Source organism: Arachis duranensis, chromosome 2 (genome assembly GCF_000817695.3).
Source record: "Arachis duranensis cultivar V14167 chromosome 2, aradu.V14167.gnm2.J7QH, whole genome shotgun sequence".
Lineage (NCBI taxonomy): Eukaryota > Viridiplantae > Streptophyta > Magnoliopsida > Fabales > Fabaceae > Arachis > Arachis duranensis.
Genome location: NC_029773.3, coordinates 16,923,347 through 16,940,855, shown reverse-complemented (window position 1 = coordinate 16,940,855; position 17,509 = coordinate 16,923,347). Strand labels below are relative to the sequence as shown.

Genomic DNA, 17,509 nt, shown 5'->3' with positions numbered 1-17,509 from the left:
ATCCTACTCGGAATACCACAGACAAGGTTAGACTTTCCGGATCCCCATGAATGCCGCCATCTATCTAGCTTATACCACGAAGATTCTGTTGGGGAATCTAAGAGATATGCGCCCGGCCTAGAGTAGAACGGAAGTGGTTGTCAGTCACGCATGTTCATAGGTGAGAATGATGATGAGTGTCACGGATCATCACATTCATCAAAGTGTTGTGCAACGTATATCTTGGAATAAGAATAAAAGAGAATTGAATGAAAGTAATAGTAATTGTATTGAAACTTGAGGTACAGCAGAGCTCCACACCCTTAATCTATGGTGTGCAGAAACTCCACTGTTGAAAATACATAAGTGAAAGATTCAGGCATGGCCGAATGGCCAGCCCCCATGGTCTAAGGACTAGGCGTCCAGAGATATCTAATACACTAGTAAAAAGTCCTATTTATAATAAACTAGCTACTAGGGTTTACATGAGTAAGTAATTGATGCATAAATTCACTTCCGGGGCCCACTTGGTGTGTGCTTGGGCTGAACTTGATCTATCCACGAGCTGAGGCTTTTCTTGGAGTTGAACGCCAAGTTATAACGTGTTTTGGGCGTTTAACTCCGGATCATGACGTGTTTCTGGCGTTTAACTCCAGACAGCAGCATGTACTTGGCGTTCAACGCCAAGTTACATCGTCAATTTCCGAATAAAGTATGGACTATTATATATTGCTGGAAAGCTCTGGATTTCTACTTTCCAACGCCGTTAAGAGCGCGCCAATTAGAGTTCTGTAGCTCCAAAAAATCTATTTTGAGTGCAGGGAGGTCAGATTCCAACAGCATCAGAAGTCCTTTTGTCAGCCTTTTTCAGAGTTTTGCTCAAGTCCCTCAATTTCAGCCAGAAATTACCTGAAATCACAGAAAAACACACAAACTCATAGTAAAGTCCAGAAATGTGAATTTAACATAAAACTAATGAAAACATCCCTAAAAGTAGCTTGAACTTACTAAAACTACCTAAAAACAATGCCAAAAAGCGTATAAATTATCCGCTCATCACTTATCATGGTTCATCTCTCGTGACTTTCATGAAGGAACTCCCGATAACAATTTAACATATGATTTGTGGGTGTTACTTGATCATATTTTTTATACAAAATATAGCATAAAAAATCAATTGCATATCTGATTGAAAATAAATTATTATCAATAAAATAATAGAACACACTACCTGAATAAATAATATGTCTCTACGTACTTTTCAACTCTATACAAATGAATTATATGAGTTTAATTTATATTCAAGTACTCCTTGAAAAAATAGTGACATTTTTTACCTTTTCTAGTAAAGACCTTGACGTTTTATTATCTCTTATATTTTTTTTACTCAACTTGAGTGTAAAATTGTGCATTTAGACATATATTGAGCAGGTGTAATATATATAACTTATTCCGTCTATAATATGCAAAATAATTAGGGTGTTCACGGGTATCAGGTACGCGATTATCCATCTGAATTCGAACTGAACAAATTAAATTAGTTCTGAAATCAATGAATAATTGGGTATAACCCGAACCGAACTGATGACATTCACTATTAATTGATTTGGATGATAATTTTGGGGAGCGAAATCTGAACCCTTTATTAATTAAATTAAAAAATATATAAAATTAAAAAATATATATATAATTTTTACTGATTATTAACCTAACCCTAAATCCATTGCAGCCTCTCCAGTCCCCACTACACTTATCATATTTCTCTCCCAAAAGAAGAACCCTAACAAAGCTTCCTCATTGTTATTCTACCTAGCAAATTGACAGCAACTTTCTCATGGTATTTTCATCTCCGTCAGTGTCTTCGTCAGCGTCATTTCTGTCAGCAGCATCGTCGTCTCCGTCAATATCGTATTCTCCAGCAGCATCGTCGTCTCCATCAGCGTCGTCTTCACTGCCAACTCTTTTTCTGCTTCAATGCTTTAAAAATCTTCTTCTGCTTCAGTGCTTCAGCAATCTTCCTCATTTTCGATTTGTTCTCTTTCATTTTTTGTGAATCTGATTGTTAAATTTTGTCAGTCTGTTAGTTTAGGGCTAATGTTCTCTTCTATTATTAGTGAATTCTTATGAGTTTGTTTGTGAATTTGTTGATTAATTTTTGTAAATCTATTGGTTTAGGGTTGATATTCTGTGAATCTAAAAAAAGAATTTGAGTATAAATATGATTTATTTTGATATTGTTAAAATTAATCATATCTATTTTTAAATTTTACTATTAGAAAATTTTTTTCTTTTCTCCCAATTTTTTCATTTATTTTTTTTTAATTTAAGATTTAATCGGGTACTCGACCACCAAAACCAATCCAATCTAAAATTGGGTCTATTCTCAAAAAATGCTTTATTCGATCATAATTTTTTATACAGAATATAGCGTAAAAAGTCAATTATATATTTGATTGAAAATGAATCAATATCAATAAAATAATAAAATGCACTATCTGAATAAATAATATGTCTTTACTTACTTTTTTAACCCTATGCAGTAGGGTTGTCAAACGGGCTAACCCGACCCATTTAGGCCCAGCTCGTCAAGCTCGTAGGTTAAATGGGCTGGACCGTTTAAATCCGCTTCATTCGCGGCCATGATTTTTTCAACCCCGACCGTTTATGGTCAGTCTGATGGGTTAAACAGGCCAGCTTGTTTATCATTTAGTTTTATTTTTTGAAAAATATTTTAATAAAAAATATCACTTTTAGGTCAAAAACCTTTAAAAAATAATATTTTTAATTGATGGGTCGAATTTTCGGGTTGGTTAAAAGTGCTATTTTTTTTTGTAAAAATGTAAAAAAAAATAAATGGGCCACCTATTTAGCCTGTGAGTTAAACCGTTTAACCCGTCATCTTTTTTGGATTAATCGAGCTCAACCCATTTAGTCCAAAATTTAAACGGACAAAGTCCACCCATTTAAATTGATAAATAAACTGATGAATTTAGCCCATTTTAATGGCTCTACTATATGGATGAATTATATGAGTCTAATTTATATTCAAATACTCCTTAAAAAAATATTGTGACATTTTTTTTACTTTTTCTAATAAAGATCTTGCCTTTTCATTATTTCTTATATATTTTTTTTTTCACTCAACTTAGAGTGTAAGATTGTACACTTAGACATAAATTGAGCAGGTGTAATATATATAACTTATCATGTTTATAATATGCAAATCAACATAATTGAAAATAAAAGTGTCTTTGACATGAATTTCTGAAGTGATGAAGACTCTCGTATGAACTGAATTAAAGGAAAAAGGTACATAAATTTCAATGAACAAGAAGAAGAAAATGTGAAAGTGATGAAAGTTGTAAATTGAGAGTTAGGGTTTTATATTAGTAGAGAAATTAAAATGAATCTAAATTACTAAATTAAAACACTATTTTAAATATAAAATTTATGGTGTCTATGTCAGTATATCACTATATTTAATTGGCACTTACCAATGTTAACAATAACTAAGATAGAAACTAACAGAAATTCACAAAATTTAATTCATAATGAAATTTTCATTGAGAATTTTAAGAACAAATTAGACACTACTTCGATTATGAATATATAACTACAAAAAATATTAAATAGATTATACTTTAGAGTTCTTTAGAATAAAAAATCCATGATGCTTAGTTGCTTACAATATATTCAATTTCAATAATTAGATCAATGAAGTTATTTTTTAAAAATTGTTTAAACTGAATTTATAATTATTATGGTTAGAAAAAATTGCAATGATTGTATATAAAATATAGATGACATTACAATTTCAGTATTCTTTTATTTATTCAGATGAAAAAAAAAGAAAAAAACACCTTATTCTAGAAATCAAACGTAAAAAGTATTTTATTTTGGTTTTTTAGTGGATAATTTTTTTGGTAATGGATTGGAGAAATGTGTTATGCATAGTTATGAAAAATTGGTGTAATTTTTTATGGATATAGAGATAATTATTTTTTTTTAAATTAAAAACTACAAATCAAAAGTTCAAATTTGAGTAGGGATAAAAAACTGAGAGTCAGATTTTGGGTAGAATAAAAACTGAGGCTCAGTTTTGGGTAGAAATAGAAAACCGAGGTAAGTTGAGTAAAAAAATAAAAAAAATCAAAATTCTCCAAATCAGAGAGTCCGATTTACATGTTTTAAAAATTTTTTAACGTTAAAGCACAGATCTAAAGGTCAGATTTGTAAATTTAAAAAAAAAATTAAAACCCCAAATCTAAGGGTCAGATTTGGGATCATTCATGCAAAAAAAACACACCAACTCTCCACATTATTTAAAAACACCACTATGTCAATAATAAAAATAAAAAGTGCTTTTTTAGTAACCGGAGTGCTTAAATCCTAAAAAAAAATAGAAAAAATATGAAGTTGGGGAAGTGTTGTGCAATGCGCACCACATGGTTTTGGCATCCATATTGCGATCCTGTTTGCAAGAAGACGAGTGTTTCTGTAATAATAATCGGCGAATCAAGGAAGGAGCAGCTGAGTAGTTTGTTACATAGCATTAAAGATGCGTCCTCAGATGTTGTCACTCTCATCCAACGCCACAACAACACTTCTCCGTCAAGCTCTTCCCTTTCTCCTTCAGCTTCATCCCTCTCTCACTCTACCTTCTCCTCCTAACCCTAATTCCATCATTTCATCACGCTCTCGTTCACCCCTTCCTCCCACTCCTTCTGCTGCTTCTTCTTCTCTATTCGCCGCCACTCGCAGGTTTTCTACACGCGCCACCCATGTCAATGACCCTGGTTCTATCGACTCCCCTCTCATGCAGTCCATGGAGAAAAAGGTTCTTTCTTTCTTCATTTATTATTCATCTTGTGTTATTCACTAATTATATAATTATCCTTTCCCTCCATTTATATAGTTTTTTTTGTTCTTAATTTGTTTTCCCCAATTAACACTGAAACAGGGTTGGGAAATTGGATATGGAATTTAGGAATTAGGATGGAACAGTGAAATTAGGGTTAGATTACGAAAGATCAATGGATTATAAAAAATTTGTATGAAGATTACTGAAAATGTTAATGTAAAATGGAGGAGAAATATGGTAAAAGGACGGCTATGATCCACGAATACTCCGTTTTTACTCACATTTGTGTATCTGAATCAGTCAATCTTAAACAATTTGTAATGTGTTTTGACAGATAAAGGATCAACTCAATGCTGAATCAGTCACCGTAAAAGATGCTTATGGTGATGGACGCCATGTAAGGTAAGCATTTTCTTCAACCATCCAAGTGAAGTTTTGTTTTGTAAATCACTTCAACGTAATTTTATTTTTAACATATATCATCAATTATTAGTTATTTACTAGCAAACATTAGTAGAGAGCCACTTGAAAACTTTAACTAGAAACATACAAGGGGTGTAGCACATTGATCCTTACACAAGAGGCTAAGATTTGTAAAATATATAGAATTAGTCCTTACAACAAGTTTAACACGGATCATAGAAGTCAACAGCCCACATAAAAGATTATTTTCTTTTTGACAATTACCTCTCGTTAGAAGATTGTTTTGTTTCATTCAAAATGCTGTTGTGGTAACTTCTCAATGGATGACAAAACGTGACGTTTTTGTGCTTTCTAGATCATCGCAATAGGTATGACACATTCTAGGGATTTAGAGAACAACTGATAAAGATACAAGCTTGAATGAAACAAAGTTGTCTAATCCTTTTAGTTGAGGAAAGCCCTGTAAAAGATTAGCTAATGTGCATTCAATAAAAGCCAATTTTCCAATCTTAGCCATTGAAACATACTTAATGCAAGCATGACATTTCAACAAAATGTACTAAATAGTACCATAAATTTTACATTATGGGTGACTTTGATATGGGGTCAAGGTGAGGGGTAAATTTTACATTTAGAATCCATTCATGAAATTTCTATCTATTTTTACCCTTATACCAAACACATCCTCTGGTGATATTCACATCATTAAACATCCTTCCTAATTTCAGCATGTCTATCATAAATCATATATAAACCTTTTGCTTTCCAACTATTTCTAGGGCCTCTGAAAAATTTAATAAATATGTTTGTTCCTTGCATAACAACTTAATTGGAGCCTATGTAGAATGTTGATTGGTAATTGCAGATTCAACTGCTTGTGTCGTTCTAATCCTGTTCTCCAAAATTTTTTAGGATAAAATAGAACACGACCAAAAATAAATAAATGCAGGGCAAACTGAAAATAGTGACAATTTCAAATATATTGTTGCATGTGTATTCTGATCAAAAGTTGTCTCTTAGCCAAAGGCTTCATGTAGTTGACAGTTGCATTTGACACAGTTATATGGCCTGACTAGAACATAGCTCTAATTTGTGGTTTGGCATTGCAGTATCGATGTTGTATCCACTGCCTTTGAGGGACAATCGGCTGTAAATCGGCAAAGGATGGTGTATAAAGCTATATGGGAGGAGCTTCAGAGCACAGTTCACGCAGTTGATCAGATGACAACTCGAACCCCTGCCGAAGCTGCCACAAAATGATAAAGGCTCACGGGAATCTTGATCACCTAATAATTTTTGTAGGCCTTCTTGGAATGAATCAATAATTTTATTACTGCAATTACATTATATGTTCACATGCAACTGGCGATCAGTATTCTGTTTTAGACTTTGAGAGTTCCTAAATTCTTTAATCTACCAAAAGGTTTAAGTGAGTTTCAAATGTGTATGGTCCAAAATGTTTCAATCCACCCGCATCACTTTTTCAATTGATGCTCACATTGCCGTCTCTACAATTACAGTTTTCAATATATTGTTTCAATATATTGAATTGAAACATGAGAGCTTATAATTGCAGGAATACAATTCATTTTTCTGTATCTATTTGACATAGCGCGTCCAGTATTCATTATATTATGAATTCACAGGATATCATGTTACAATTTGTTGATTGTTGGAGGTGCAATACATAGAGCAGCACCGAATGTTTAAATTGATCATATTCTTAGTAAGCATAGTTTTTAAATGTGCAACTTTTCTTTTATATAGGAAAATATGGGTCTTATAATGCATTTTAGTCGCCAAAAAATTAAGCGACACAATTGGTAGTACAAGGGGTGACTAACAATTAATTTGTTTTAAAACTTAAGTATTCCTATCAGATTTTGCCAATGTGTATATTGGCTATGAAGCATTCTGCTATTTTTCATGCGCAAGCTGTACTTTGTATACAAATATGAAATTCAAGAATTGCTATATACATTATAAGTTTTGGCCACGTGAAAGGCCATGAACTTTAGTGCTATTGATGCAACACTAATTAATGGAGGGTAATGTGGGGTTCATCCCTAGTCCAGAACCCCCAAAACTACCTGGTTCTGCATGCTTCACCCGACCAAAGTGTCGAATGTGACGCAGAAGTCTTGCCAGGAAGGTGTTGTGGCATATTGTTGAGCTGTCACAGACCACGGCTACATGTTTGCGTGCCCTTGTGATGGCAACATTGATTCTTCTGCTATCACCAAGGAATCCAACAGCTCCCAATGTGTTTGACCGTACCTGTTTAATTTACAAGGAGAAAACAAGCCAAACAACATCAATTCACATGAAAAACCGATACAGCACAGGTTTTGTTTTTTTATTTTTCGCGAGTGAATGGCTCATATCAAGGTCCTATAATCAGGAACTTGACTAATCAAATCTGATTTAGCTGAGGTCCCATGAATAAAAGTAGGTAAATCCTAGCTAGGAGATCCCTACATCCTTCAGAGAACCTAGTTGAGTTAGGCCAGAGTCGTCAAAGTCTTGATAATAAGAACCGGATGCTGGCATTGAGAGATAGAAAAATGATTGCAGTATAATAACCCATTCACATTCTATTGCAATTGGATGATATGGGCTCTTTGACAAGCTGTAAATCACTATTGAGTTTCAGATCATACCATGGATAAAATTACTGCATCAGCTTCGCGACCTTGAAAACTATCAATGGTTGCAACCTCAGTACCAGCAGCTTCAGGTACCTCATCAAGCATGTCCCTCAGAAGCTGCACTTGAGCGACATAAGGGGACTGCACCACAATGGCAGCTGGGTTAACACCTGCATTTTAGATTCAAATTATCAAAAGGAAGATCTTATTCGAGAACACGATCAACAAATAATGTCACATGATTTTATAAGTATGATGAAAGAGAGGACATGCATTAACATATTTTTTCTTCACTTACAAGTAATATGCTTAAAATTTTAAGCAAGGTTGGAAGTGGCAGAAATACAAGGCACGACTCATTTTGAAACTGATTGAGAATTTGAAACTTTATAGAGATGATGCAATATTATCTAGAAAATGTTCCAACTAGTATAGAATGGAAGGGTCATCCCAAGATTTTATTTGATCATCTATACAGTTGGAGAGTCAAGCCTTGGGTATAAGTACATATAATATAATACATAGAAAAAAAGGAACAACCAAAGAACTTTCACAGTAGGAAAATAGTTTTTTGAAAAAGTATTACCCAAGATCATGAAAGTCACAACTTTAAAAGGGTCAAATGTTATTACCAGCATAAACCAAGGAAACGACGTGCTGCAGAACTATATCAGCTTCTCCTTCATTATAAAATGAGCCCGTTCCTGCTGGGTCCAGATGCTCTCCGCAACCAACCGACAGACTTCCATATGGCATTCTTGTATCAAGCAATAGCAGTGGACATTGGGTTATCCAAGTAGGCTGCAAAAACAGAAAATGCATTCTCCCAAGTATTAGCGGAAGTAAATGGAATGGAAATACCGACAAAGATCAAATACATCCTAGACTAAAAAGCACAGACAAATCAGAATAAAACAGAAAAGATATGACAATTCACAGAATGGTAACCAAGAGGAAGTTATTTGTTAATTTTATACATTCTTGACCACACTTTTTGAGAACTGTTTCCTGAAAAGTGTTGCCATTTGTCATCTGCGGCATTACATGTCGTCTATAAAGAAGCATAAGTGATCAATATTACATTTTTATGTTCATATGCAGAGCTTATATATAGAACTTCTACAAACAACTTGAATGATCTTGAGCAGCATTTTTGAAAAACAAGAACTGGCAAAGCAGACAACAGGAAGAAGTAAAATAATGATTTAGTTAGGACAACCTTGATGCACTTAAATGAAAAATGGAGAAGTGAAATATCATTTTTGGGTGTAGTACCTTAACAAAAGGAGAGTCTACAAGAAGATGAGAAAAGACAGACTCAGAAGACTTCAACAATCCTCCGTACATCTCCTTTGAGGCCCAACTAGCAATTGCATCATTCATACGGTATTGTGTTGTTAGCCTGGTGGTTAGAATCCCTTCGTGCAAAGCTGTAGCTCTCTCCAGTAGTGATATTCCTAGGCCACCTTCTAAGGCCTGTCTGGACAATATGACAGGAGCAAGTTGGCATTGATCGCCAGCAAGAATACAGCGCTTTCCCTGCAATATAGGAATCCAACAAGATGGTTCAATTGCTTGTCCCGCTTCATCTATGACAACCAAGTCAAAAGCATCTAGCCTTCGAATCAAGGGATCAGCTGCTCCAGTATTAGTGGCAAGCACAACCTGCGCACTAGATAAAACTTCATTCATAGTCTGTTTTTCTTTTTTCTTGAGAGACCTTCCCAGCTGTTTCAGAAGTTGCCGTATGCCTGCAGCTAGTGAATCGTCCTTTAAACAAAGTCTTAGATCCTTCCTTAGATTTGACTTTTTCCTTTCATACTCTTCTCGAAAACTTGCAAGCTTTGAATTTACAATTGCACCCAAAGACTTTGATCCCACAGCTTTTGAAATACGAGCAGGATTTCCAACTCGGACAATATTTAATCCAACATTTGAAAGCTTTTCAACCATGTTATCAACAGCTGCATTCGTAGGTGCCGTCACTAGAACCCTTTCACCTTGTTGAACGGCACATACTATAAGTTGCTTGAGCAAACCAGTCTTGCCTGTACCCGGAGGCCCTTGGATAACCAATACAGGTCTCTTCTTATTCAAACCCAATGCAATTGCTCGCTGCTGAGAACTATCGAATGTTTCATTTTCTAGCAGTCCATTTAATTTTTCTTCTTCCCAGTCAACAAAATTGTTCTTCTCAAGCCATGTGACATCTTCCTCTTCTCCAAAGAGTGTAGCTACAACAGCAATTGAAGGATTCTTCTTCCGCAAGCCATTCTTCTGAAGCAGCATTAGAGCTTCACAGTTGCGCTGGAAGCAAGAAATATAAGTTTTTTAAAAGACATATATTTACATGTATAGTTAGTTAGCCAAGGAGAAAAGTATTAGTGAAATTGATAGACAACCATAATAGTCAGATTATATTGGTTAATCTGTTTGAAACTAATCAGCAACATATATAGCTAAATTTTAGAAGAGAAGTAGGTGGCAGTTAGTTGACACTTGCAACCATAGCACTGTCTTTCCTTCTATTTCTTTTCCAGCAAACATCATATATTTTCATTTTTATTTTTTGAATTTGATCAAACACATCATAGTAGCCCTCACTTGGCTACAAAATTCTCAGAATCTTACTTCAACCTTTTTACAAAAAATGTTTCTTCAAACCACAAAATATTTCCACTATACGTAGGATCACCATGGCGTGACTCTAGAGCAATAATAATACTGCAGCCATCATCCCCAAGATTGTTCACAAATCCTTGTATGCAAGATGTTGTAACTGCACCCCTGCTGTCACATGTTCTGACACAAACCATATCTCCAGGTGAAAGAGTAGTAGGTGGTAATCGATGGTTACCTTCAACCTTGAACAACACCAAATGCATTCCCCCAAGTCCTGTTTACAAAATAAAATGGGATCATATAGAGGTATTTTAATTTACATGGTCCAAGTTTGATTAACAGTCTCCATAATTGCATCAATGAAGTGTTAATACGGCATAAAGAGCGGCATATGTTTGAATAATAGGGCAAAGGTTAGCTAAGAGCTTTATTACTCAGGATAGACACCGAGTGGATCATATTGCAATTTTACATGCTAAAACTAGACTAGTCAAGGTTTATCCTAGGTCTGACTCTACCTTCAACATTTCCATTCCTCCATAAAGTTAACTAAAAATTCTTAACTTTTTGTAAGGAATATTAACAAGTGAATACATGGATTTACCAAGCAAATATGATTAAGTCCACACTTTATAAAGGAAACAAGAGCCATATACAGAAGTAACAAACATACTCAAGCAGACATTTGAGAAGAAAGATTGTAATTTTTAAATCTACAACAGAAAACATGGATCAAATCAATAAAAGATATGCACTCAATAAATGGCATCTGATCCCTATACATTCACTAGAATAGATGGGTGATTTAAATTAAAACAAAAAATGAGGATGATTAAATAAATAAAAAAGAAACCACTGAATAATAACTAATGACAGACTATACAAACATATATACATTAATATAAATGAATTCGGAACAGTCTTCATGAAAGAGCGGGTGAGCGACTTAGTCCTCCTGTCATCTCTGCTTCATGGCACTTATTATAAATAGTGTTCCAAATAGTAAGTTGTAATCAAGTGAACAATTCAAGTTCTTTTATGGCAAATGGAATGGACATAATTAAAGACATGTTGAATTGCAGATACCAACTTGGCAGGATATTTGCCTACTATATCTCTGGATAACTCGTAAGAAAATGGAAAAAGGAGAATACCGGTAGAGGTACTGATGGCAGTTAAGTTGCAAATGGTGTCACAGAGTTCTTGCTGAGGCTGGCTATGGCTAACCAAGAACTCAATCGGTCTTGAGGGGTCGGAAGCATCATCCAGAGGCCTAGGAACAGCATCCAATTCCTCCTGAGTGAACTCCAATTCAGCATCCCTTTCAATACGGAGTAGTTCAGACATGCGGTTGGTGAAATCCTCAATCCTCTGCTGCATTGCTTTGACCTTGTCCAAGTCCATTCCTAAAACACCTTGGACAGTCTTGGGCAGGGGATGGACTATCTTTCTGGCCACTGCTCGATGCTGAGCTGTAATTGCAAATATGATTGTTAGTTTAAGTAAGCAATCACGTGTTAGAAGTGTACTTAAAACTAAACCCCAAAAGCTAGTTCATGCGATAAGTCCACACTCTTACAAAAACTGTCCAGGCCTTATCTCTAGGCAAGGTATGACTCTAACCATAATGGCACATATTTTATTATGAAATTGACAAAGTTAGTTAGTTACCAAATGAAAGTTGTATATAGGTTAATCTCTACAATGTAAAAGCTACCTGAATTGGCGAGAGTTTTAAGCAGCTTCCAAGACTGCGTTTGGCGCCAGTCTTGGAGCAAGGACTTATTCTGAAGGTCCTGGAGAACCTCCCGAAGCTCCCTCTGGAAGTGATCAAAGAGAGTTGGGTAGTGTGTGCAGGCCTTGAAGCACATCACTTCAAGCCCAAGTGGCATCGGAACAGCGTTCAGATAAGGCTGAGCCTCGATCACAAAAGTCAGACCAGGCCCCATTCGCTGACTCAGCTCACCGAATTCCACTTCCCCCTGCAACTCCGCCGCCGCGAAATCCAACGCCATGGCCCTCATGCCCTCCCTAATCCATCTCACAACACTCTTCCCAAGATCCTTCCACCCGAGAGGATCCCCATTCTCATTGCTGTTACCGTTACCGTTACTGTTAGTTTTCTCCGGAGACGGAGGCCGAGGAGTAGGAGGAGAAACAGTTCGCGTTCGCGTTCTTCTTCTACTTCGTTTAGCGTTACTTGGAGCCGGGAGCTTCGTTTCGCTGTTAGCGGCGCTTCGAATTAGGCCGAGGCCGGTGACCGACGAAGACGACGACGAGAACAAAGAGCGAAAAACAGAAGCGCCACCGCCGCCGCCGCCGTGCCTGGTACGAGCTAACAGGCAGAGCGAGGCAAACGAAGAAGAGAAGGGAACTCTAACGGTACAACGGAAAGGCACAGAATTCGGAGTTGATGTCGCTGTGGCAGTTGCAGTTGCAGGGATTCCACCGCAGAAGAAGCAAGCGGGTGCAGTTTCCATGTGTCAGTTCCTGATTGGCTGGCTGAAATTACCAATTCAGCCAGCCACTCACTCACTCACTTGATTGGTTTGATATTAGTTTATTCTTGAAGCTCAAGAGAAAGAAGGGAAGTAAAGAAAGGAGGGTTTTGAATGGGAACCGCGAAGTGCATTTGCGGCGAGGAAAGAAGACGTTTTTAAATTGCGAGGGAAGTGGGATTTTTTTTAATGAGAAGGAAAGTTAAGGGTACCAGCACCACAACACTTTTCATTCATTCGTTGAAGCCAATTTCATTTGTTATTTGCTTTCTTCTATTGGGCAGAAGTGCAACAGAAGAGAACAGAAGAGAAGACAGAAGGGAGCGGAGACAAGGATAAAGACAAGGGGCCACCCCAAGATCCAAGTTCTTATGCTGATTGGCTCCCGTGATTTTGTAGCGTGGCTGCCTTTAGCCCTTCTACTATTTGCTGACGTGTTCATTTCCCCTTCTGTTATTTGCTTCCTAGATTCTGATTCCTTCTCTTCCAGAACCTTCCTTCTTCCTACTCCGCTACTTTTTTTTTTCTTTTCATTTTAGAATAACATTGTTTCTAATTTCTAAATCTTATTTTTTATTCTAAGATTTTTTATTTAAATAAATTAAATAAATACATTAATTATTGGGCTCATGGTTATGAAACAAATATCGGCGTTGTTCAATGAAATAGATATATGGACAAATTGTTTTTGCTATGGTATCAGACCATATTTTGTTTTTGATATTGGAGTAGCAACAGTATTTTTTTAAAATGTGGATTGATGGAGTGTTATACTTAAATGTGGGATCGTTTAATTAGATAAACAAAAATCGGACCGTCCGATTTGTGAAAGTACAGAAATCGAACCGAGTGATTTATAAAATCGGATCGAAGAATTTGTGAGAGTATAAAAATCGGACCGAGGAATTTGTGAAATCGGACCGAGAGATTTGTGACAATACAGAAATCAGACCGAGGAATTTGTGACAGTATAGAAATCGGACCGAAGAATTTCTGTTAAAAAAATAAAAAAAATTGAAGTATAGAAATCAGACCGTCTGATTTGTGTATCTTCCACACTTTTGAAAAACACCAAAAATTACTATGTTAAGGTATATCACTACTTTTACTTCCATATACAAAAAGGAAGCCGTACCAGACTTAAAACATAAGCTACGTTTTACTTTTGGCTCATTTTTTTTTGGGAAACAAAACAAACGCAGCCTGCATTTTGGTTTTTTGCATGCTTTTCAACTTTTTTTTTTATTTTGTATTAACCCAAACGCAGCGTGCGCTTTGCGATGGGTTTAGTTTTTTTTTGTAATAACAAAACGCAGTTTGCGTTTTGTATTATATGTCAGCCTTTTTTTTGGGAAATGCAAAATGCAGCCTGCGTTTTTTGTGGTGTCAAATTAATTTTTTGGAAAACGAAAACGCAGGTTGTGTTTTGTGAAAAAAAATATTTTAATCAAGAGGTCTGCCTCTAAATACGAAGCAGGTCTCGCCCAAATGGTCTCACTCCACTTCTACCCATCCTATTCTTCTTTCTTGTACATATGTTGTAGTTCTTAGTTTTTTTGGCAGTTAGGTGTGTCAAAAAAATCGAATTAGGTGAGATTAAAGTTATGAAAAATATTGCAAATTTGCGAGTATATTATAACTGTGAGGTTATACCAAACACACATGAAGGAGTGACTTTTGTTTGTGGATGTCCGTTGTCACAAGACGAGAATCAAAACATTGTGCCTATTGCATTTGCGATAGTCGAGGGCGAGATGGCATACGCATGGGAGTTTTTCCTAACCAATTTGCGGAGATATGTTGTTACCATTGATGGTGTGGGTATTATTTCTGACCACGATACCTCCATCGACGTTGCAATAGCTCGCAGTAACGGTGCATGGTCACCACCAAGGGCGTGGCACATGTACTACATCAGGCACATCGGGTCAAACTTCTTAAAGAGGTTCAAGGCTCCATATTTGCATAAACTCGTGATGAACACAGGTATTTCAATTCGCTGTTATGGTTCTATTCATAGTAAATTTGTGGCATCTGCTTATGATTAAATGGTTTGTTCAACAAGCTATTCTAAGACGGAGCAGGAGTACAACAAAAACTACCAAAGGCTTAAAGAGTGGGGTGAGGCATATACTCAATGGTGCAATGTCATCGGTGTTGAGAGATGGGTGTTGGCATTTGATGGTGGTCATCGTTGGGGTCATATGACGACAAACTTGGTAGAGTGTATAAATTATGTCCTGAAGGGTGCACACAACCTTCCTGTGACTGCCATTGTCCGGTCAACTTTCTATCGGCTGAATGAATTATTCACTCGGAAGAGTACCGATGCTTATAAGCGTCTCCGCAACGGATTCACGTATTCAAAATTTACAACGAAGAGAGTTGAAGAAAGCTTTCGACGTGCAGGAAACATTGTGGTCAACCGGTTCGACAGGCGCAACGAGATGTTTGAGGTTCGCGAAATGCAAGATGGTACCATTTACACTGTTAACCTTGCGCAACGACACTGCGACTGTAGCCATTTTCAGGTCGAGCGACTCTTATGTCACCACATGCTTGCATGTTGCGCCAACCAGCGTCTTGATTGGCAAGTATACGTGCACGACGTGTACAAGATGTCTGAAATTTGCAAAGTGTACAGAGGCGAGTTTGTTCCAATGGGTGACCCGTCTACGTGGGATAGATACGAAGGAGCAAAGGTGATCGCCAACTGGACATTGAGGCGCGCGACAAAAGGAAGACCAAAGTCAACCCGCTACTTGAATGAGATGGATTCGCGGGATATGCGAGGTCCTCGCCGGTGCACTATATGTGGACGCGAGGGACATAGCCGCAGCCGATGTCCTCAGTGTGCAGGTCCAAGCTCTGTTAGAAGTCATTAGTGGTTAAGCTTTTCAATGTAACTTTGTTATGACGTACTTCACAATTATATGTTCATTAGTGGTTAAGCTTTTCAATGTAACTTTGTTATGACGTACTTCACAATTATATGTTACTTTTTTTGTAACCTCGTCATTTACTTTAACCTAGTTAACAATTTATATTTAATAAAGTTTTTAACCTCGTTATGTAACTTTTTAAATAAACATTTCGTTCCAAACAGAGTTATACGAGAACAAAGCTAAATATGTCATAATAATAATACTAAACAGAATTATCTAAATATAAGATACGACACTGAATATAAATCTGAATACAAGATCAACTGTAACAGACTACTTCCTCGGTGCCTTCTTCGAATACAAGGATGGTGTGTATTTGTCCGGAAGCGCAGTCTGTGTCCGTAAGTTATACGGATGACCCTGAGACACACCGGCATCCAGCCCACTGCCAATGTCAGGACCACTAAAATCTGTCACGCTCACACCACCTGTATCATTCAAACCGGAGCCACTCATTCCCGGAGCACTCGCTCCACCAAGATCATACCAGTGCTGCAAGTCGTATCCAAATCTCTCTCTTCCTGCTGCGGGTACTCATTCAAATCAAACAACTGGGAGCGTCGTAGTGTGGAAGGACCGAGCGGATCTACATGACCCGTCGATTGACAAAGTCAAAGTCACTGGCATGACCTGAAGTGGCGCGACGACCACCAGAATGCTGAGATGTAGCAGGCCCTTCCTATGGTGGCGTCGAAAATAGATAATCTGTATCTCTCAGGACTTGAGAGAAGCTGATGGTGTCAGATCCACCGAACGAACTAAAGTGACCCTCGTCTGGAATTATCAGATGTGGTATGTAGGGCTCAGGTGCCTAAGGCGGCTATGGTTCCGGTATATATGGTGCCTGCTGTTGATATGCCGGCCACTACTAGGCATATGCCGGATCCTGAAACTGCTGGGTATATGCTGGCATCTGAACCTGGTGCTCATATGTCAGGACCTGATAGTGGTGCTCATATGTCGGCACCTAATTAACAATTAACTACAATTAATAGTAATTACTGATAATTTATAAACCTAAAAATTAATAATAATAATACTTGTAACTATTAATAATACCTAAAACTGCTGCTCATAGGCGGGACTTGCTATTGAGGGCCAGCTGGTTCTTCCTGTTGCTGCTGTGGTTCATCAGCGCCAACCTCTTCACCGTCACTTCACCGACCAGAAGATGAAATGTGTGAGTCTCCGGCCTCCAATGTTCTATCAAAGTATTCAGTAGTGCAGAATGATCTCTCATTTAGTCTACTCGTGAAACGTGTTGAAACCCAATTAATACCAGTGCCGCTGCAGCTACATCGTTAAAGGTATTTGGCGGATCGAATTTTCTGAACAACAAGTTCCTGATAGCCTGCAAAAAGAAAAATGATAATTATTAAATTCTAAATAATATCAGTTAATAATTTATTCAAAAAAATGGCAACGATAATTAAACAATATTATTATTATCTTAAAACATAAAAATAAATTATTAAAAAATCATAAAGATTTATTTATTATTTATTACTAAAAAATAATAATATCTATTATACA

At 36.8% G+C, this 17,509-nt stretch overlaps 2 protein-coding genes across 2 annotated transcripts; one reads left to right on the top strand and one right to left on the bottom strand.

The window, feature by feature from the left end:
• Positions 1 to 4,392: 4,392 nt before the first annotated feature.
• Positions 4,393 to 6,863, top strand: LOC107473810 (protein BOLA4, chloroplastic/mitochondrial). Its single transcript, XM_016093388.3, has 3 exons — positions 4,393 to 4,816; positions 5,175 to 5,242; positions 6,373 to 6,863. Exons 1-3 carry the CDS (start codon positions 4,538 to 4,540, stop codon positions 6,521 to 6,523), a joined length of 498 nt encoding a protein of 165 aa, XP_015948874.1. The 5' UTR covers positions 4,393 to 4,537; the 3' UTR covers positions 6,524 to 6,863.
• Positions 6,864 to 7,109: 246 nt separating this feature from the next.
• On the bottom strand, positions 7,110 to 13,340 carry LOC107473831 (uncharacterized). Its single transcript, XM_052257764.1, has 7 exons — positions 12,251 to 13,340; positions 11,688 to 12,005; positions 10,576 to 10,807; positions 9,187 to 10,237; positions 8,544 to 8,712; positions 7,924 to 8,081; positions 7,110 to 7,540 (listed from the first exon to the last, which is right to left on the bottom strand). Exons 1-7 carry the CDS (start codon positions 13,011 to 13,013, stop codon positions 7,298 to 7,300), a joined length of 2,934 nt encoding a protein of 977 aa, XP_052113724.1. The 5' UTR covers positions 13,014 to 13,340; the 3' UTR covers positions 7,110 to 7,297.
• Positions 13,341 to 17,509: the final 4,169 nt, after the last annotated feature.